This window comes from Serpula lacrymans (assembly GCF_000218685.1).
Source record: "Serpula lacrymans var. lacrymans S7.9 unplaced genomic scaffold SERLAscaffold_9, whole genome shotgun sequence".
Taxonomy (NCBI): Eukaryota; Fungi; Basidiomycota; class Agaricomycetes; order Boletales; family Serpulaceae; genus Serpula; species Serpula lacrymans.
The window spans coordinates 1,184,937-1,206,385 of NW_006763298.1; the positions used below are offsets into that span (position 1 = coordinate 1,184,937).

Below are 21,449 nucleotides of genomic sequence, written 5' to 3' on the forward strand. Positions count from 1 at the left end.
ATGACCGCGAGATGGCGGAACGACAGAGGAGGAGGAATGAGAGGAAGAAGGTGGTTGCGATGGAGCATGGGCCTGAGTTGGCAAAGGCGATGGCGGGGAACGTGAGAGGTGTGGTTGAGCCTTGATATCATCATTTATCTATGCATGGGCTCGCCGCGAGTGCTCGGGGAGTGTTGATCACTCACAGGTAAGTATTGTGGAGCAAGCAAGCAAGTGGATGGGAAGCTTCAAAGGTATACGTCTGAAATAGGCTGAACGTTTCGTGGAGGATTTGTAGCATACCAAATTGGTCAAGGTTGGCCTTCTTGTCCAATACATCTACTGATGGATTTACATGATGCACGCGTCGAATTATGTTCCTTTAGTCGATGTTGTGATAACTTTCCGTGTTCACTTCCATGTCATAATCCAAGCAAGTGAACAACATATTATTATCAATTCCACTGTCAAATCAATACGCAGAGTGAAAGGAACATCGCAGCGATCGATCCCATCGAGGATGCGATTAACTACTAAACGGTGTATCAGGCAACAAAGCAGATGTTTTAGGGTATAAGAAAACATGATCTTGTGCAGAAAGTAAACACAAAATCGTAACCGTAAAAAATGAATGCAAGCCAGCTATCATCGCCTTGCGCTGCCACGATTGTATCCAGCCTGCAAGTTGTCGAGCTCGGCCTCGAGTTGCTTGATCGCACTGTGAGCCATCTCCAAATCCTTGTTGAGCCGATCTCGCTCTGCGATAAGCTATAGGGTGCGACTTATGATAAGTATACGGTAGATTTATTGAGTGAGAACTTACATGTTGCTCCCACTGTCTGAACCTCGCCTCCTCTGCCTTGACCTGCTCGGTGAAGCGTCTCCTGAGCTGCTCTTCCTCCTCCTTGAACTTGGGGTTGTCGACCTTCTTCACCTTCGGCTCACCGAACTTCCTCGTCTCCATCTGCTGCTGCCTGTAGTTCTCATAGTGCAGCTCCTCCGTCGTTGAGATCAGGTCAAGCATGTGCGTACGGATAAGCAGACTTCTCAGTTTCCTGAAATCACAGTGAGTTTCATCCTCGACTTCTGCTACACCCCACAGGTATTCACGACCCTTGACGACGCGCCCGTCAGCTGTCTGGACGTCTTCGGTGGAGCCGATGATGGAGAAGGGGATGGCGCCGGTGAGCATACGGGCATGCTCCGCGGCACTGTCGTCGTCGCTCTCGACTGGAGGTTGGTAGATGCGGATGCCCTGAGCGGCGATGACCTCGCGAACGCGTTGTTTGAAAACGATAACATCGTTTTGGGTTAGAGTGTCGGCCTTGGCGACGACAGGGATGAGGTTCACACGAGTTCCGAGACGCTTCATGATTTCGATATCCAGAGGCTTTAGCCTAGATGTGAGAAACGGTCAAAATCACATCGATCAGTAGGTAATTCGGGAGTGAGAGAATCAAGCGATGACGAGTACTGACGTATGTCCTGTTGGCCTGATAAAGTACAAACAAGCGTGTACTCTCAGATCTGTCTTTTCTTCACGCTGAGGTTGTTGCTCCTGACGCATATACGCTTCATGCTGGTCGTCGATGAAATCAACGATGGGAGACCAGGAGTCGCGGTTGTTGACATAGTCACCGAATCCTGGGGTGTCAATGACAGTGAGCTTGACCTTGAACTGTTTCTCCTCAAGCTCAGCCTTGATTATTTCGACCTCGGTGAGCTTGTCGAGTTGCTTGTAATGACGCTTGGAGTAGTTCTTGTTCGGGGACAACTCGGTCGAGAACAGCGTGTTGATGAGGGTCGTTTTACCGAGACCAGATTCACCTGAGAAATTCAGTTTAGAGAAGGGGAAATGGGATGAAGAATGCAAGACAAGACAAACCGACGACCATCATGGTGAAGTGTGCACCACGCTTGGCAACGATTTTGTGCCTCTACATTGAGAAGATGGAGGTTGATGGACGCGAGAAGAAAGAAAGACATGTTAGTGTTACATTACATTGAGCTTTTATAACAAACACGCACCTGGTTAGGGAGGTTTGCAATACCTATGCCATCTGCGGAGGGAGTAGGAGCCGACATGGTCTGAAATTTGGTGCTTGTTCTCGACGACGAGGACAAAATGGTGCCAGTCATCTGAGCTAAGGTTTTCATTGACCGCTTTGAGTATGTTTATTTGGTCGGTGGCACCACTGCGCTCCCTTTACTGTTGACTTCTAGTCAACTTCTACTACTAGTACTAATAGTCGTTTACAATATTCTCGAGTGCGTCTATGTCATGCTCAATTTTTGTTGCAGATATCATACCCCATCACTATATGTAAAGACAACACGTTAATCTTTCATTTTACCCCCATGCATCCACAAGGCTTCCACGGTATCGAGCGTTACATAGGAGTCGCCGAGGCTTCGTTGAATTGAGTGGCTGTTTGGATGCCCGTGGGTCCAACTTTGTCCAAGCCTCGTGCATTCTGCCAGGTTCCTTTCTAATCTACCACCAAGATGAATCGCTCAAATGATAACGTCTATCAAGCCCCGTCTCACTCTACCAGCCCTTACATGGAGGTTGGACCCGCCTTGCAGCAAGCTCTCAGACTAGCCAGGTGCCAGGCTTCTAATCTCAAACAACGCAAGCTAGAAGAACTCCCGGCTGAGAACAATGTCATGGACAAGGACATCACTCGCGAAGAGCAGCGCTTGCTCAGTGCTAATGCGCAAGTTGTGAAGGCTTTGGAGCATTTGTTCAGTTGGAGGTACAGTTTGGGGGTGCCTCCTTGTAAGGTTTGGATTGACTGTGTCTTATGTGGCGTGCATAACAGGCATAAGGATCGAACATCGCGGACCAGTAAGCTTTCGTTTGTCGAATCCTGGCGCTTTCAGCGCGTCATGTATCGCGTCTGGCTGTTGTCCTACTTGTATGGGATGGGAAGTGTCCCAGTCGTACCGATTACCGAGAACTGCGAGTACTCAGATCTTATGGAATATCGAGCAAAACAGAAGGCTTTCTTGAAACAATTCACGACGAAAGCTTTGCACCAAATCAGTAGGATTGCGATCTTCCTTCAAGGAATCGCAAATTGGGCGCTTTTTGCGGAAGGAAAGCTTATCGGTTCTTTAGAAGTCTGTTTGTATCCACGTCTAATTCTACTTCATTCCATCATATAACATATCACCGCAGACGATTTCAAAGGGTTGTACCTCTTTGCTGGTCCACATGCCGTCCTTCAATGTTACGAGGAAATGAGCACAGAACCATTACAACTGGGCTATCTTAATGATGATGGACCCTACGAGAAGTTTCTTACAGGACCATTGAAAGAACTATACACAGAACGTCAGGTGACCAATGAACCGTACGGAAAAGATTTAGAGAAGCTCATCTTGGATCGCGTAAATGGAGAGAATGATAAGTGTAAGTTAGTGGTCATTGCACTAGGAATCTATTATTCTTATATTTTGTTGACAGGTCGACAATGCACATCTGATTATCAATGGCTTCCGGGCATAAAACAAGGCGTCAATTTGTATAACGAAACCAGTGTGTCAATCTGAACGTAGCTGCCATCATATCATGTCATGACCAGGTCTGCGCAGATTGGGACTATCTGAGAGGATATATTATTGCTGACTTGCAGTTTCACGTTCCCGGGAAAGTGCTGCAAAACCAGTCGGACAAACAACTCAATCAGACTTTACGCAACATAGATTATGCTATCTTGATGGATGAAATGTTCGACAGCAAGAAGGATCCATACTTAAACTTGTCTAAGCAAGACTGGGTTTGCTATGATTGTCTTACCGAGCTATTCAGAGATACTGTACTTCGTTGGTGGCTCAACCGTAAACGTAGAGGTATGTTTATTGCTGCTGGTGCTATCGAAACCATACTATTTGAATTCTCTTATATTTATATTTCATATTATAGATGGGGTGACTATCAAGGAAGATTGCCAGTGCGTTTATATGCCAAACCCATCACTCAGAGCGTTCCGATCATAATTGAACGTCTGTAGATATGGATACGACTGCAGTCAGCAAACATATAGCAGAGGCTTAGAGCACGCGATGAGATTCAACGTAAGTTTGCAATAAATTTCTGTCGCTTTCGTATGGTCATTAAAACTGGGTGCAGCATCTTTGTGAACCTACCCAGAGAGAACAGGGATCGCAAGGAGCGTACTGATGAGCCATTCTGTCAACCGCCCATAATAAGCTGCGTTTACGAGGTATAACAATATGACTGCACTATACCATGTCCTTGCTCGATGATATTACTGTAACATGCATGATTCCCATTGGCTCATGTTATTATAAATTCAAAATTATATCGAACAATGAATGTATCGAACGGTAGTGAAACCAGACCAATTCCTAGTCTGTGCTATGCTCTTTCTCCTACCAGCGTGTGTTAGATTAAGATTCATGATGTATACGGTAACATGTGCTCTCCAGCACATTCAGATCAAAACCTACAATGCGCAACATACACAATGATCTGCCTTAATCACATAGACGCTTCAATGCATCTACCCACCCCACATTGTAGGTTCAGCACTAGGGAGACATGAGATAATTTTATCGAAATCGCTATCATTTCTAGCCTGGACCTTTACTGAATTACAAAAACCATATAGAATGGACGCCATTCAACATGACGGTTTTGCTACATCATGATACAAATAAAATATACCTAATCCATGAAGTTCCATCTTTTTACGACTTGGAGCATAAAATTGTCGTGGTCCCTCAAGATCTTTTTCCCGTCGCGAGCTTCTTGTGGCCTTACTATGTCCATGTAATTGACGCAAGCTGGGTAGCGCGCCTCCTCAATGCTTCCCGCCCAGTCAAAGTCGATGATCATGAACCGTGTCTTGTCGGTCTTGGACACCATAATATTCGTATCGCGAATATCGCCATGGACGTAACCAGCTTCGTGAAGACTTTCCAGTTTTGCGGATATATCGGTGAAGACAGAAAGGGGGAGCCGTCCCGTGCGGGCACTCAGCATCTCAAAGTCGTCAGGGAGCATGTCCATGACCACCATGAACCAGCCACCGGCGATCTTTTCGAACCCTCGCAAGGCTGGGGCACATCCCAAAGATGCAAAGTGATTATGGACATCGCACGAATAAGTTTGAACGAATTTAATACAAATATGATCGCCTTCGTCCTCAGTTCCAGAGAAGACGAGCTTGTCAGAGTCCAGTTCTATCACGTACCAGAAATGTTTCAGAGTATTGCTGTGAAGCGATATGTAACTCGTTGGGTACGCGAACATATGAGGGGGGACCGGTGCGGAAGTAAGAACAGGGGTTTCTGTCAGGTTTTCGTAATACTCATTCAGCCTTTCGGCAGCTTTGCGAAAAGCGGCCATGTGACGTGCCACGGTAAGTCGATTGTGGATATCGGTGGAATGAAAGTGAAACGCAATAGGTGTTGACAAGATTTGTACTGTCGGACGCAAGTTCCATGCGGCACCGGCAAACACCATATATGGCCCTGCAGAAAGAACCAATTAGCTCGCCATAGAAACGGTAGAGGACGCGAGGACGAACCAAAAATGGTAAGAAGGAGGCATGGCAAAGGGGACCTGCTGAATTTGAGAGCGTATTCTCTCGTCGAGTCTAGGTAGTATCCTATGGCTTGGAAATACGGCTCAGTTGATGTACTCCCGGTTTCGTTTTTGAATTCGGCAATCACATAACGATGACCATTGACTTTCATTTCTGCATTCGTCAGGTATTCAGCGGGTTTCGTTGATGGTAAAGTGGAAGCGGTAGTTTTGAAATACCATGTCAACAGCTTCAACCCGTTCGTTCTCGTCGCCATACAAGGCCGACATGGCTGTCGCGAGGTGCTCAATGAAACTGTTATCCTCAGCTGTTACATCAATAGTCTGACAGTCATCAAGAAACTGGCCAAAGACAGGATGTAAGAGGGTCACAGGGATAGTTTCCTCATATTCGCGGGGACGACCACAGGGCATAGATTTAAGTCGTTGTGGATCATGCTGTCGTGTCCGAAATGTAGATGGGGTGCCAGTGTTTGAAGGCCTCTCCTTCGGAGTGGATGTTAGGAATGCCTTGCGCGCAGTCGTGATCGGATCGTCATTGCCTATGTGATGATAAGACAATGGAGGAGGTTTCGTTAAGCTCGAGTGAGTACGAGTCAATACCGTCATATTTTTCGCTTACTTTCATCGAGTAGCTCGACGACAACACGTGGCATCTGAAGAAAAGGGACGTCATCGAAGACCTCCTTCAGAATCTTAGTCTCTTGCAGGATTTGACCCTATCCTGTAGCACCAAGAATCTCGTGGAGCTCGTCATCGTTGTTTGCTGTAACCTTGTAAACTCTGAAGTCAGTAAAGGGGGCACTGTATGCCGCCTTGATCGAAGCGTTGAGATCGCCAATATCGGCCTCCGCTGGTATTGTGACTTTAATGAAACCCGCAAGATTTGCCCCTCGCATCCAAAATTTAATGGAAAGCACGTCTGGTAATGTGAAGAGAATGATCATCATGATTGAGGTTGAGTTGGAATTGCAAGTGCCACATACCAATGATAAGGTGAAGTTGGTTTCTGGCAGGCGGTTGCGTAAAAATATCTGACAACTGCTGCCCCGCCTCCAGAGGATTTTCCAGACTGGGACTGGTGAGATTGCTGAGCATACCTTTAAGGGAATCATGTCCTTCATATGGAAAGGAAACTTTGTAGAGATCGATATCGCGGAACTGGAAGGAGTTCTTGCTCTTGATGACTTTTTTGAGGTCGTAGACAGTCTCTGAACTTGAGATGTTGACAGGAAAGATGTTTTCAACATCTTCACCGTAGACCCAACAGTTGAGCTTTTCCATGTTGTGGCACTTGGCTGGACTGAATGAAACGATGAAAGACGGTGCGCGCGTGTGTGGCGACTCCGCCTTGGTGGTTATCATGGATCACGTGCTACGCCTTTTCCTTCTTTGTAGACCGAGACCGGGCTTTGGCTATCCCTGGGTTGGTGCAGTTGAAGGTGTTCTGTAGTGTTTCGGAAAGACGCATGAAACTTCATGTTGTCCAAGCAGATTTACCTCCTTCTGTGGGTGCTTTTTGTACACCTGGCGGGGATTTATCTCTTTACAAAGGGATTTATCTCTTTACAAAAGGCTTTCTCCTCAATCGTCTATCACTTTCAGACTCGAGCATCTGCTCGCACGATGTCTGCACATCTCTCGCTACCCATAAAAAAGCTATATTGCTCGTTATAGACGCCCTTCGGTTCGATTTCATCTCCAATGATCCTCCACACCCAGCTTCTCCATACCACCACAATATCTTAACGCTTCCACGCGAGCTCACAGTCATAAAGTTTGCCGTCAGAAGGGTAATAGCATACAGTGATAAATGCGTACAGGAACTGGGTGCACGGACGATGATGATCCACACCCCTTCCTTAGACTCGGAGAAAAGGGTTGATAATTTGTACCATCCGTTGAGCTTCCTTTCCTCTGAATGATCCCACCGACTAAGCGTGCCTTCCAGTTGCTCATCGTCAGAAAGGCAAATAGAGTAGAGATCGACATACTTTGCTTCCACATCACGGAACTGTGAGGAGTTCTTGTTCTTGATGGCTTCTTTGAGGTTGTAGACAGTCTCTGAACTTGAGATGTTGACAGTAAAGATGCTTTCAACGTCTTCACCGTAGATCCAACAGTTGAGTGTTTCCATGCTGTGGCACTTGGTTAGTCTCCCCTAGGCATACCATTTAGGAGGAAGACAGTCGTTCCTCCTATCAATGGTCTGCTTCCAAACGCGCCCAAGTAACCGTCGTACGGGAATCTCTTCCCATCAAGCAGCCAAACAAACGCGGCATCCACGGCATGCCTTCCAAAAATGGTATTGTCACATGGAGCGGCAGCACTACCACAAGTTTGTTAATGTTGAACGTTGAAATGAACATACAACAACCTGTTTTGCCTACAGGTTGTATATATATCCACCACCACTTAATGGTACAATACTAATGAACAGTAAATCTGCAAACTTTTGCTTTAATCTTAGTCCCTAATATTTTTCTCTGCTTCATTTCCAACCAAGGTAGTATTCCAACGACTCACAACCAGCACCAGGCTTTGAACTGTAGTACTTCACTCAATATGATCAATTGGCCTTCAAGTGTAGCATCAAATATTCAGAGAGAGCCTGTATAACATGCATGAGTTGAATGAAAGTGCTGGTTTACCTGTTCCTGTAGCGGTCACAAAACAGCACATTCCTGCCATCAATAAGGCTCCCAATTACTTCTAGTGGGTGGTCATGTATCATGGGGCATCCAGGTATCAATAATGTATCAATTAAGTATATGGCTTTCATACTGCAAGGCAAAAATACAAAGTGTTACGATAACACAATTTTCGGACCTTTCCTTTAATTTTCATTCTCCTCTTCAACTTTCTTTTGTAGTTTTCACACTCCATGCCATGCGGCACTTTCCCTTTTTGTTCAAACTCCTCTTTCTCGCGTTGCACTGCTTTCTTCTTATTTTTAGCTACAAGTCTCTCACGCAGTGGAGCTGGTCACACGGGCTGCGCCCTATGACATCATCAGCCACTGCCTTTAGCAACTGTATAGTACATACATACAAACAAATCTGTAACAGTATATAAACCCCAATAGATCAAGGAGACTCCTCAGCAAGTCCTCCTGTTGTTAACCAACAAACTCTCTGCAGCCTAAGGGGTAACCACTCCCCATTCACTACCTTTATAGTGTGTTCCTGTGTGTGCCAGAGTAGCTAACTCTTGGTTGTTACATTAGGACTTGCTCTTCTACTCTCTTGCACGTTGTGCAAAAAAAAAAAAAAGTCCCACTGGGCACACGGGCTCCAGGGTGAAGGAGATTTGGTTATTGTTTGGGAATATCCTACATAGCAGATAGGTGCGCTCTTCGCGACAGCCTTGTAGTGCTTAGGGCGAAGAGACAATACCATCGATACACGGCCCCCAGCGTTAAGGGGAGTACTATAGCTCAGCAGTCGGTGTGGAATCGCTGTTGATTAGAATTTAGATACAAAACTTCTCTTTCAAGTACCTCTGACCAGGCCGGGCACTTGCCTCCGCCAGTCTGGAGAAGGGTTGACAGCCTAATAAGTGGACCACCCCCTGACAACCGTTCCGACCAGGGTTTCATACTATAACTTTTATGTACATTTTCAAATACTATAGTGTGGGTAGTCGGAGATTGAGATCCAATACTCAGCTGGGAAGAGGTAGATCTGCAGATAGCAAGTGGGGACCCCCAGTTACGTTTTTTTTACCTTACCAAGAGAACAAGTCGACATGTCGTTGCAAAGTCAAACCGACGTCAATGCTCTGCTGCACAACATGCGTGCACAGATCTTGGCGTTAACTACGCAACTTGCCGAGCTGCAAGCGGCCCCTGCTGCTGCAGCAACCCCCTTGGTTGAGAAGAAGTTCAATAAAAAAGTCAAAATTGTCGCTGACCCCGGCGCCTTTGAAGGAGAACAAGCACAATTCGCCGAATGGTGGATCAAACTCCAGATTTGGGTCAAGGCAAACTGGGGTGCATTTGCTGATGATTTTGAGGTAGCAACAGCAGTGCTATCCTGACTAAAAGGACCTGTGGCGGGTCGATACACGCAAGTTAGATTGCAGGAGTGCTACACCGCGGGAGTGTGGCCTGCCTGGGATGATCTCAAAGTTGAGATCGAAAAATATTTCAAACTGCAAGCTGAGCGAGACTGGGCGTGTCAGCAAATCCGATCCTTGAAGCAAGGAAACTGTGAGGAATCGATTTTTCTTATCGCATTCCCGTCATGTCGTGGTTAGCAGACTCGATCCCCGTCACTCCTCTTGCCCTTGGACTAGAGATTACAGCAGGTGTCTTATTACTTTTATCATTTTTCTTCTTATTCTCTCTTCACACTCACGTTCTATCGTACCTACAACGAGGTAGACTTGTTGTCGATCCTCGAGAAGATATCCAGATGACATAGCCACGATCCAGTGCTATGTCTGGGAATACTTCAGAGGAATATTGATAAGCGAAGAAGGCTGTGAGTCAGCGCCTTCTCATGGGCTTACTGATACAGCCAATCATACATCCCTTACCAATACATTTTCTCATACGATTAGTAAATACGATAGATCAGACCATTTTCTCCTTTTTTCTTATTTGTTAGCTAGCTGGTCAGACCACTTTCTCAGTACTTCCCTTTCTCGGTCTGACCATCGCCGTTCACTATATAGAGAAGTACATACTCGATGTATTGTTCTCTAGTTCAATATTAGTTTGGATTTGCGCTCATACCGATACTCTTCATCCTCATACCCTGATTCACCGCCTTCCAGCAAGGACTTGACCAGGCATTGGGCTTTGTTATATAGCTTTGTATTTGTTGCCTGACAGAAACATGAGGATTGATGATTACATTACCCGGTTCCTGGCCCTCTCCGTCCAAGGAGGGCTCAGTAATGAACACGCAGTAGAGCTGCTGGAACGCAATGTGAACCCCCACATTGCAGAACAACTCTACCTGCAGGATATGAGACAGGACAAACTTTCAGACGCGGCAGAAGAAATTTGTAAAATTGGTAGGGCCATAGAGCTCTACAAAATGCACCAAGGTGGCGGGACCACCACCAAAAATGACCTTTCCCAGAGGAGCCCTGGGTCATCAAACCAAAAACATAATCACTCTCACGGGTTCAAGCTGTTCGGGCTGCAGCCAGGGCAGGGTGCTCCTATGGATATCGGTGTCATGCACCAAAGTTGATTGGTAGCATGGACAGGTGTCAATAACGAAGTGAATATTCAAAAAGACTCGCCTTTGCGCCACACAGGCACAGTGCCACGTGGAATAGTAATTAATATTGCCCTTTTTGAACTTGTGGCTGATCAGCACCACCTCTATTAGGCAATCCAGTCACGCTCACCTTTGCTTTTCCATTCGGTACTTTCCGCATTTCGGCATTTCGGCAAATTTTTGCGTCGCCACTGGCTACACATTGCATTGCGCCCTCGCTTTTTGTCGTTTCCCTTACTCCCCTTCCTTTGCCTAGCCCCACCATGGGCCCCTTCCTCTCCTTTTTATTCTCACCTGACGGTCGTTTCTGGGTCCCCATTCTAATCCACTTGTTTGTCACCTCCACCCTCCTCCTCCTCATCTTATTTGCACCCCCACCATTTCTGATGTCACCACTTCCTATCCGCTTCCGTCGCCGATCCGTTGACTACCACGTGCCACTGCTGATATCAGCAAAGCCCCGGCGGCCGGTCCAAATAGGGCAACAGGTCCATCTTCATGACGTCGATCTACCATCATATACTATCAAAACATCGGTCGCTCGTCTTGCCTGGTTGGAGCGTGGGTGGGTAATTTTTGAGCTGGAGAAGGTTCATCCCCTTGCGTCGCCCATGTTCATCGCTGTCCCATTCACTTGGGTACACTTATCATTTGTCCATCGTCTTCGCTACAGCTACACCTACCACACGCTGCCTGGGACTCACTTGTTCCAAATTGGAACTACTCCTCTCCCTCCCTCGTTTGATCAGGTGGTCCAACACAACCAGTCCATTGGTAAGGCCATGGAACTGTCAGATTTGGACTAGGTGGTGGACCGGTGGCTCCAGTTTCTTTTTCTTCAGCAGAACATTCATTTACAGTGCGATTATTTTTGATTTTTGAATCATTTTTATGGACACATATTTTTTTAGAATGCCTGACTGACAATAAAGGAACTGTGTTGATACTGATAGTGTTTTGCCTGCCTTTTTTTTACTGCATCTTCCCATGACATCATGATTTCCTGCTCTCCTTTTGCTATTGGACTTTACTTTATGGCTGTACAAACCTGTGACATTACTCACAGCATTTATTGTTCTATCCCTTTCTTTTCCTTTTTTTGATAATCTTATCCTGTACTACCTACGCAGGATTCATCAGCGTACATTCCTTCCTTCATATTCTTTCTCATTCTTTTTGCACAGCTATACTGTGCATAGCCTACTTTTCTTTTACTATATAAACCCCTGTATTTTACCTTGTAAAAACAACAAGAAATCCAATCCAGACTTCTTCTCTACTCTCAAGTTCACTACTCTGCTACTTGTGATCCAGTGTGGTCACAACACTTCCCACTTCTACCACTGTCAACTGCCGTCATCGTCACTTCCCACTTTTGAAGTCATTGTCATCCCTTTCGATTAGAGTCCTTCTGAGCACTACAGTTTGTGCGTCAGGAGCCTGCTATCACTGGGAACCTCGTCATATTGTCGTTCTCAAACCTACCTTGTGCTACGATTAGCAAGGTAGTGCTCGTCTATACTCGTCACAAAGCCCCTATCCTTCTATAAATTCAACTATCCCTCCTCCTCAAAACCCACACTCATACACCTCTGGGTTTTACTTTGAAGGATCTTTATACGTACCACCCCACGAACAACCAGACCACTCCACTGTTCTAGGAGGCAAAGCCCATAAACAAGTTCCGTGGAATCTGGGAGGATTGTGTGTTAGTTTGTTTTGTGTGTGGTTTTCTAACAGCAGTTCTCATCATCGACATCGGGTTGCCGCTTGCTGCAAACTCTTCAAAGTTGTTCTCGTCGTAGAGGTTTTCTACGGTTACTGGGGGATCGTGTTGTGTTGTGGGCAGTAGCTGTGGGTGGCTTCCTGCGTAGTACTGTAGCCAACGTGTTCTGGCTTCGTAGAAAGCGTCTGCTTGTTCTCTGCTGTGGAGTCGGGTTATGTCTGGTTGTGGAAAGGGAGGTGGTGCTGCTATCCTTTCTTGTCGGGATGACGTCGGTGGGGTTGCTGTTTGTGGGTTGTCTGAGCTTCCTCTTGCTCTCTGGGATCTGGTTGTTGGTCGTTGCGACGTCTTGTCAACTTTTTCTTCCCAAACCTAAATAGGTGGGACTTCTGGTTAGAATACAATTCTTTTGTTACGCACGAAGTGCTTAACAAAGTCTGAGGGTTTGTCGAGGTTTGTAAAGAGACTTATCCGAAGACAAGTTCAAGAACATAGTTCTGAGTGGAGGTTTTCCAACGGGAGTTGGTCTTCTTCTGAATAGAAGTCTGATCTTAGGAGTCTAGCTTTGTAAGCGTAAACTGCGTAGAATCGTATTAGAGAATACTACTGCTGTTACATGGTATTTATAATGGAAAGGAATCGGTGATAGGAGTTAGGTCCTATCTAGGGCAGGTCCATCTGTTGAGGACTAAGTACTATAATAGGTACTGTGAATGCGAGAGGAACGGAAGTGTACGTGAAGGAAATGAGTCATCGGTCCGATGGTATAACCAATGAGTAAAAAGAAATGAGTAGTCCTTAAATGTCCAAATAGAGATCGTAACAGAAAGTCTTTTCTACACATAAATTGGAGCGCTTCCCAGAGGCTAAGCCCTGGGACCATGCTATAGAATTGAAGGATGCCTTCAAACCGAGAAAAGGACACATAATACCACTTTCTGCTTCAGAAAGAGATGAAGTATCAAGTTTCATAGACGAACAGCTTAGGAAGGGTTACATCAGACCTTCCAAAAGCCCTATGACATCCCCGGTGTTCTTCATCCCTAAAAAGGATGGTAAGAAGCGCATGATTATGGACTATCATTACGTGAATGAGCACACGGTTAAAAATGTTTATCCGCTGTCGATGATGAGAACTGCTGTTAGAAAACCACACACAAAACAAACTAACACACAATCCTCCCAGATTCCACGGAACTTGTTTATGGGCTTTGCCTCCTAGAACAGTGGAGTGGTCTGGTTGTTCGTGGGGTGGTACGTATAAAGATCCTTCAAAGTAAAACCCAGAGGTGTATGAGTGTGGGTTTTGAGGAGGAGGGATAGTTGAATTTATAGAAGGATAGGGGCTTTGTGACGAGTATAGACGAGCACTACCTTGCTAATCGTAGCACAAGGTAGGTTTGAGAATGACAATATGACGAGGTTCCCAGTGATAGCAGGCTCCTGACGCACAGACTGTAGTGCTCAGAAGGACTCTAATCGAAAGGGATGACAATCACTTTTCAAAAGTGACGAGTGACAATGACAGTAGTTGACAGTGGTAGAAGTGGGAAGTGTTGTGATCACACTGGATCACAAGTAGTAGTGAGTAGTGAACTTGAGATTAGAGAAGAAGTCTGGATTTGAGTTCTTGTTGTTTTTACAAGGTAAAATACAGGGGTTTATATAGTAAAAGAAAAGTAGGCTATGCACAGTATAGCTGTGCAAAAAGAATGAGAAAGAACATGAAGGAAGGAATGTACGCTGACAAATCCTGCGTAGGTAGTACAGGATAAGATTGTCAAAAAAAGGAAAAGAAAGGGATAGAACAATAAATGCTGTGAGTAATGTCACAGGTTTGTACAGCCATAAAGTAAAGTCCAATAGCAAAAGGAGAGCAGGAAAATCATGATGTCATGGGAAGATGCAGTAAAAAAAGGGCAAGGCAAAACACTATCAGTATCAACACAGTTCCTTTATTGTCAGTCAGGCATTCTAAAAAATATGTGTCCATAAAAATGATTCAAAAATCAAAAATAATTGCACTGTAAATGAATGTTCTGCTGAAGAAAAAGAAACTGGAGCCACTGGTCCACCACCTAGTCCAAATCCGACAGTTCCATGGCCTTACCAATGGACTGGTTGTGTTGGACCACCTGATCAAACGAGGGAGGGAGAGGAGTAGTTCCAATTTGGAACAAGTGAGTCCCAGGCAGCGTGTGGTAGGTGTAGCTGTAGCGAAGACAATGGACAAAAGATAAGTGTACTCAAGTGAATGGGACAGCAACAAACATGGGCGACACAAGGGGATGAACCTTCTCCAGCTCAAAAACTACCCACCCACACTCCAACCAGGCAAGACGAGCGACCGATGTTTTGATAGTATATGATGGTAGATCGACGTCATAAAGATGGACCTGTTACCCTATTTGAACTGGCCGCCGGGGCTTTGCTGATATCAGCAGTGGCACGTGGTAGTCAACGGATTGGCAATGGAAGCAGATAGGAAGTGGTGACATCAGAAATGGTGGGGGAGCAAAGAAGACGAGGAGGAGGAGGCTGGAGGTGACGAGGAGGTGAACTAAAATGGGGATCCAGAAATGACCGTCGGGTGAGAATAAAAACGAGAGTAAGGGACCCATGGTGGGGCTAGGCAAAGGAAGGGAAGTGAAGGAAACGACAAAAGCGAGGGCGCAATGCAATGTGTAGCCAGTGGCGACGCAAAAATTTGCCAAAATGCCAAAATGCCAAAAGTACCGAATGGAAAAGCAAAGGTGAGCGTGACTGGATTGCCTAATAGAGGTGGTGCTGATCAGCCACAAGTTTGAAAAAGGCAATATTAATTACTATTCCACGTGGCACTGTGCCTGTGTGGCGCAAAGGCGAGTCTTTTTGAATATTCACTTCGTTATTGACACCTGTCCATGCTACCAATCAACTTTGGTGCATGACATTGGCCTTTACCAGATTAAGGAAGTTAAACCCAATACAGTGGAGCTGAAACTCCCAAAATGGATGAGGGTAGTACCCACGGTCAATATTAGCCGTGTGAAACCCTACAAAGGGCTGCTGCCGGGTCAGTGCATGGACTGGCCCGGACCGGTTGTAGTCACCCAGGAAGGTGAGAAAGAGTTTGAAGTCAAACGAGTCGTGGATTCACGCTTGAAGCATGGAAAATTAGAGTTCCTAGTCCTATGGAAGGGCTATGGAGACGAGGACAGAACATGGGAACCAGAAACCCATCTGGACAATTCCCACGACACTGTTTGCAAATTTTATTCTAAAAATCCCTCGGCTCCTAGGAAGCTTAGAGGCATTGATTCAACACTTTTTAATTCCCTTTTTCAACCTATGCCCAAAAATTTGATACTACCTCTGGTACTTGGTCTCACCTGGAAGTCAAGCCTTAGAGGGGGGTAGTGTTACAATACACAATTTTTGGACCTTTAAATTTCATTCTCCTCTTTAACTTTCTTCTGTAGTTTTTACACACTGTGCCATGCAGCATTTTCTATTTTTGTTCAAACTCCACCTTCTCGCTCTGCGCTGCCTTTTTTTATTTTTAGCTACAAAGTATCTCACACAGTGGAGCTGGTCACATGGGCTGCACCCTATGACATCATCAGCCACTGCCCCCATCAACTATATAGTACATATGTACAAACAACCTGTAGTAGTATAAATACCCAATAGATCCAGGAGACCCCTCACCAAGTCCTCCTGTTGTTTACCCACAACTAACTTGGTCCTATCCTAAGGGTAACCACTCCCCTCACTGTTACGATAACACATTTTCAGACCTTTAATTATCATTCTCCTCTTTAACCTTTTTCTATAGTTTTCACACATGGTACCATGCAGCACCTTCCCTTTTGTTCAAACTCCTCTTTTTCGTGCCACGCGGCCTTTCTTCTTATTTTAGATACTAGTATCTCACACAGTAGAGCTGGTCACACAGGCTGCGCCCTCTGACATCATCAGCCACTGCCTTCATCAACTGTACAGTACACATGTACAAATAGCTTGTAGTAGTATAAATACCCCAATAGATCAAGGAAACTCCTCGGCGAGTCCTCCTGTTGTATCCTCACAACTAATTTGTTGAATCCTAAGGGGTAATCACTCCCTCATCTCTTTCTCTTTTGCTTGTCTGAGTTGTGCGCCGGAGTAAGAAACTCTAGGTTGTTACACTCACTACCTTTACAGCTTTGTCTGAGTTGTGCATCAGAGTAACAAACTCTTGGTCGTTACAAATGCATGCTGTAATAATGTAGGTGCAAAGCTTCTTATATAACAGACAGATGTAAATACCATGTGAAAATTAATGATAGCCACAAAAGGCTGGTTATAATCACAGAATAAAACTTTGGGCAAAGCTCCAAAGTTCTCTTATGTAATATAATTTCTACAGTAACAAAGAAGATTCTGTGGATTGTTACGACAACACAATTTTTGGACCTTTCCTTTAATTTTCATTCTCCGCTTTAACCTTTTACTGTAGTTTTCACACTTCATGCCATGCGGCACTTTCCTTTTCATTCTAACTCCACTTTCTTGCACAGCACCGCCTTTATTCTTCTTTTAGACACAAACTCTCTCATGCAGTGGAGCTGGTCATGCGGGCTAGGCCCCATGACATCATCAGCCACTGCCTTTATCAACTATACAGTACATATGTACAAATAAACTTGTAGTAGTATATATACCCCAATAGGTCAAGGAGACTCCTCAGCGAGTCCTCCTGTTGTATCCTCACAACTAACTTGTTGAAGTCTAAGGGATTTATCCCTTTCTCATTTTCTCCACTCTTTGCCTGTCCTAGTTGTGCGCCAGGGTAACAAACTCTTGGTTGTTACATGGATGTGGATGTTCATCAGCAAATGATTTGGAGAAGACCTACCTCCAACAGAGCTACACTGCAATAACCAATCTGTGATTGCACTATCTAAAGACAGTTAGTGTCACACCTGCACCAAGCATATCAACATATATTATCACTTTATCCAACATGCTATTGAAGATGGAAAAGTCAAGATCAACTATTGCCCAACTGAAGACATGATGGCAGATGTACTCACAAAAGCTTTGCCCTCATTCAAGGTCAATCACTTTGCAAGCACACTTGGACTCTGTACAGCTTGAGGGGGAGTGTTGGAAGTACATGTACATGAGACTCACAAGCATTGTATGGTGTGGTGCATAGATAAGAAGTGGTGCAGGCACCAAAATGGGAAGGTGCAGTGATTGAGGTGGCCCATGTACCCAATATACAGCATCAGAAATTTTGTTTCTGTTTTCACATATATACACTGTTGTTGTCAGGCAGACACCTCAGATCTTCTCTCAAAGTCTGAGGTGACATCCTTTTATGTTAAACTTACAAGTACTTAGCTCATACTTTATTTCCAGTCTTTTGTCTTGTTCAGGCTAGGTACATAATCATGAATATTACAGATCTTCTCTTAAAGTCCGAGTCTTTTGTCTTGACCAAACCCAAACAACTTGACTCGTAACCTCTGAAAGGGTTAAAACAATGTCATTCTTGATTGTGGTTGCTACTGTAGTGAATTGTATAACATTCTGCAGTGAGAGACCATGATAATGGTTGAGGGTGTGTACACGTGTGCGATAAGGGTGAGTTCAACTATGTTTCAACGTGGCAAAAGAAATCCAGGTGCCTCCGTTTTTGGGGCGTGCGAGCTTATTATATAACGTTTTGCAGAGGAGCGAAGTTGGCGCAGCCAAGGTTTTCGGAAAGCGCTGTAACACCTCTTGACGTGTTCAAAGCACATTAGCACGATGTCAAATAGTGTCAAAGAGAACTCCTACCTGGCCCACTCGATCCCCAATGAGCGCCGACACAATATGCCCCCAACCAATGGGTCAGCAAGTGCGAAAGAACCTCTGCTCGGCTTTTTACCAAGAAAAGTGACTGGACCACAAGTCCGGAAAGCCTTGGTAAATATCCATATATTTTTGCTTCTTATCTATGCTGGGAAGTTATGTTCCCTGGAAACTGAGACAAGCTTCGACGGTCACTTTATGTTAGGATCACGATATCAATGCATTCACAAAGCTACCACATACACCGCAATATAGGAAGATTTTGGAGGCACGCAAGAAGCTGCCTGTGTATGCACAGATGGATGAATTCTATAAAATGGCGAGTACTCTTTTGCATCTTACAGACGCTGGAGTGTAGGGGACACCAACGCCTGTTAGCAAGCACTACTGTCTTTTTCATCCTCGTCTGACATGTCTCATGTGAAATTATCGTTCGTGAGCTCATGAAATCATACAGTTCACCAGTAATCAGATCATCGTGATGGTCGGTGAAACTGGTTCAGGAAAGACGACACAGTGAGTTGATGACCTACCTCCGTTGTTCAAACATCTTTGAACAATAGCTTACAGAGAAATCTATCTTCACTATTAGAATACCACAGTTTGTCGCTTATACGGATTTACCTCACACCAAGGGAAAATTGGTCGCATGCACGCAGCCTCGTCGAGTAGCAGCCATGTCAGTGGCTAAACGCGTTGCCGATGAAATGGACGTTGAACTTGGGAGACAAGTCGGTTACTCAATACGTTTTGAGGACATGACTGAGCCTGGCACTACTTTTCTCAAATACATGACGGATGGTATGCTTCTCCGGGAAGCAATGAATGATCCTAGCCTCGATCGCTATTCAACGATCATCCTCGACGAGGCTCACGAACGCACTCTCGCCACTGATATCCTGATGGGTCTCCTAAAAGATTTGGCCAAAAGACGTTCAGACCTCAAAATTATAATCATGTCTGCGACACTAGATGCACTCAAGTTCCAGAAATACTTTGGCCTAACAAGTGATACGGCAGCGCCACTATTCAAAGTTCCGGGACGTACACATCCTGTCGAGGTATTTTACACCCAAGAACCAGAACCGGATTATGTTGAAGCAGCAATTCGTACTGTTCTCATGATACATCGAGCCGAGGATCCCGGAGATGTGTTGCTCTTCCTTACTGGAGAGGAAGAGATCGAAGATGCGTGCCGCAAGATCAAACTCGAAGCAGATGACCTGGTAAACCAGGACCCAGACTCTGTGGGTCCTCTTATCTGCATCCCCTTGTACTCGTCGTTGCCGCCACAGCAGCAGCAGCGGATATTCGACCCACCGCCATCAGCACGGTCTCCTGATGGACCCCCTGGGCGCAAAATCGTAGTCTCGACCAATATTGCAGAGACATCGCTCACCATTGATGGAATAGTGTATGTTGTCGATCCTGGGTTTTCGAAGCAGAAGGTTTACAACCCGAGAATCCGAGTGGAGAGCTTGCTAGTCAGCCCGATATCTAAGGCGTCAGCGCAGCAGAGGGCGGGACGAGCTGGTCGTACTAGACCTGGGAAATGTTTCAGGTTGTACACGGAGAAAGATTTTATGTCAGAATTGGAGGAGCAAACGCACCCCGAGATTTTACGAAGCAACCTTGCAAATACTGTCTTAGAGTTGGTTAAGTTAGGGATTAAAGTAAGGCTCACTCCATGACACTTTTTTGACGTACTGAAGCGGTGTGCATTTATCTGGCTAGGATCTTGTAAAATTTGACTATGTAGACGCTCCAGCACCTGAGACTTTAATGCGGGCATTGGAGCTCTTGAATTATTTGGCGGCATTGGATGATGACGGTAACCTAACGCCTCTAGGTACCATAATGGCGGAATTCCCGCTAGATCCTCAGGTACGCAAAGATATCGAACTAGTCGACGTACTCGAAATAACGGTTTTCTACGTATAGTTGGCGAAGATGCTAATTGTGAGTCCGGAGTTCAAGTGTAGCAATGAAATATTAACTATCACCGCAATGTTGTCTGGTGTGTTATACTTCGACAGCTATGTCCCCCGCCCATTGACTTGCTGATTTTGCAGTACCAAATGTATGGCTACGACCAAACAACCAACGGAAGGAGGCAGATGCCGCGAAAGCCCTTCTCACTGTCCCAGATGGTGATCATTTGACCATGCTCAACGTATATAACAATTACATACAGAGTACGATCCCTTCTTCCCGAAGTATATTCTAAGCTGATATCATGTTCATAGACAAGTATGATAAGAATTGGGCTTGGACCAACTATCTTTCTGCCCGAGCACTTGCACAGGCCGAGAACGTTCGGGACCAGTTGAAGCGTACTATGGAGCGATTTGAGGTCGAGCTTGTGTCCATCGTGGACCCCAACAAATTGTACCTGGCAGTCCGGCAAGCGCTTGTATGTGGCTTTTTCATGCAGGTAGCCCACAAGGAGGGCGACAAAGGGAACTATTTGACAGTCAAGGACAACCAAGTACGTGATATCTGATCATGTTGTTGTTGAGGTACCGATTAGGAGCATGCTTAGGTTGTTGGACTGCATCCATCATGTGGCCTTGATGCACAGCCAGACTGGGTAATTTTTAATGAGTTTGTTTTGACAACACGACCATATATCAGAACGGTAACGGATGTACGCCCTGAGTGGTGAGTGGGATGATTCGTTGGTCGCGATAGTCTTTTGTTTTATTTGCTAATGCCCTACACAGGCTATTGGAGTTTGCTTCGGTGTATTTCGATTTGTCTTCTTTCCCAGATGGGGAAACGAAGCGGGCGCTGCAACGTGTGGCAAACAAGCGCGCAGGTAAATCTGGCCGGGTAGGTGACGACGGGGATGGGGCCAAGAAGAAGAAGCTAAAAAAGAGCAAGTAGTGGTATCTTCGCGATTGCTCATATTTATGTGTAGAGTTGACTTCAGGTCTTAATCTCTGGATAATGAATAGAATCTGAGAGCAGACCTGTTTGCAAGGACTATAGTACTATTGATGGTATAACTTACGACATTGTGGGACTTAGGCGCTATTGTGAAGCACGACATCAGACATGATCATGTTTCAAAGACTAAGGGGTCAATCTAAATATTGTATGCTCTTATCAGATC

The 21,449-nt window shown here is 45.3% G+C and overlaps 8 protein-coding genes across 8 annotated transcripts; 5 read left to right on the plus strand and 3 right to left on the minus strand.

Moving 5' to 3' along the window:
• Window positions 1–404: 404 nt before the first annotated feature.
• SERLADRAFT_471742 (uncharacterized protein) lies at window positions 405–2,102 on the minus strand (the record flags this gene model as incomplete). Its single annotated transcript, XM_007320240.1, has 5 exons — window positions 405–747; window positions 803–1,376; window positions 1,458–1,806; window positions 1,865–1,916; window positions 2,008–2,102. 5 exons carry the CDS (start codon window positions 2,062–2,064, stop codon window positions 625–627), a joined length of 1,155 nt encoding a protein of 384 aa, XP_007320302.1.
• A 237-nt stretch (window positions 2,103–2,339) lies between these two features.
• On the plus strand, window positions 2,340–3,006 carry SERLADRAFT_471745 (uncharacterized protein; the record flags this gene model as incomplete). Its single annotated transcript, XM_007320241.1, has 3 exons — window positions 2,340–2,421; window positions 2,485–2,735; window positions 2,779–3,006. 3 exons carry the CDS (start codon window positions 2,416–2,418, stop codon window positions 2,990–2,992), a joined length of 471 nt encoding a protein of 156 aa, XP_007320303.1.
• Window positions 3,007–3,075: 69 nt separating this feature from the next.
• Window positions 3,076–4,321, plus strand: SERLADRAFT_471746 (uncharacterized protein; the record flags this gene model as incomplete). The annotated part of the gene is made up of 7 exons (XM_007320242.1): window positions 3,076–3,106; window positions 3,161–3,394; window positions 3,449–3,520; window positions 3,577–3,834; window positions 3,908–3,935; window positions 3,996–4,059; window positions 4,115–4,321. 6 exons carry the CDS (start codon window positions 3,223–3,225, stop codon window positions 4,163–4,165), a joined length of 645 nt encoding a protein of 214 aa, XP_007320304.1.
• Window positions 4,322–4,555: 234 nt separating this feature from the next.
• Window positions 4,556–5,782, minus strand: SERLADRAFT_471748 (uncharacterized protein; the record flags this gene model as incomplete). Its single annotated transcript, XM_007320243.1, has 2 exons — window positions 4,556–5,482; window positions 5,539–5,782. 2 exons carry the CDS (start codon window positions 5,704–5,706, stop codon window positions 4,673–4,675), a joined length of 978 nt encoding a protein of 325 aa, XP_007320305.1.
• Window positions 5,783–6,988: 1,206 nt separating this feature from the next.
• SERLADRAFT_394026 (uncharacterized protein) lies at window positions 6,989–7,781 on the minus strand (the record flags this gene model as incomplete). The annotated part of the gene is made up of 1 exon (XM_007320244.1): window positions 6,989–7,781. The coding sequence occupies one exon, from the start codon at window positions 7,689–7,691 to the stop codon at window positions 7,113–7,115; it is 579 nt and encodes a 192-aa protein (XP_007320306.1).
• Window positions 7,782–9,301: 1,520 nt separating this feature from the next.
• On the plus strand, window positions 9,302–9,811 carry SERLADRAFT_439818 (uncharacterized protein; the record flags this gene model as incomplete). The annotated part of the gene is made up of 2 exons (XM_007320245.1): window positions 9,302–9,568; window positions 9,638–9,811. 2 exons carry the CDS (start codon window positions 9,302–9,304, stop codon window positions 9,809–9,811), a joined length of 441 nt encoding a protein of 146 aa, XP_007320307.1.
• Window positions 9,812–10,395: 584 nt separating this feature from the next.
• SERLADRAFT_439819 (uncharacterized protein) lies at window positions 10,396–10,758 on the plus strand (the record flags this gene model as incomplete). Its single annotated transcript, XM_007320246.1, has 1 exon — window positions 10,396–10,758. One exon carries the CDS (start codon window positions 10,396–10,398, stop codon window positions 10,756–10,758), a length of 363 nt encoding a protein of 120 aa, XP_007320308.1.
• Window positions 10,759–18,289: 7,531 nt separating this feature from the next.
• On the plus strand, window positions 18,290–21,220 carry SERLADRAFT_439821 (uncharacterized protein; the record flags this gene model as incomplete). The annotated part of the gene is made up of 11 exons (XM_007320247.1): window positions 18,290–18,448; window positions 18,540–18,622; window positions 18,679–18,707; window positions 18,775–18,850; window positions 18,927–20,007; window positions 20,069–20,218; window positions 20,276–20,351; window positions 20,407–20,529; window positions 20,581–20,822; window positions 20,877–20,995; window positions 21,058–21,220. The coding sequence occupies 11 exons, from the start codon at window positions 18,290–18,292 to the stop codon at window positions 21,218–21,220; spliced, it is 2,301 nt and encodes a 766-aa protein (XP_007320309.1).
• Between the last annotated feature and the right edge of the window lie 229 nt (window positions 21,221–21,449).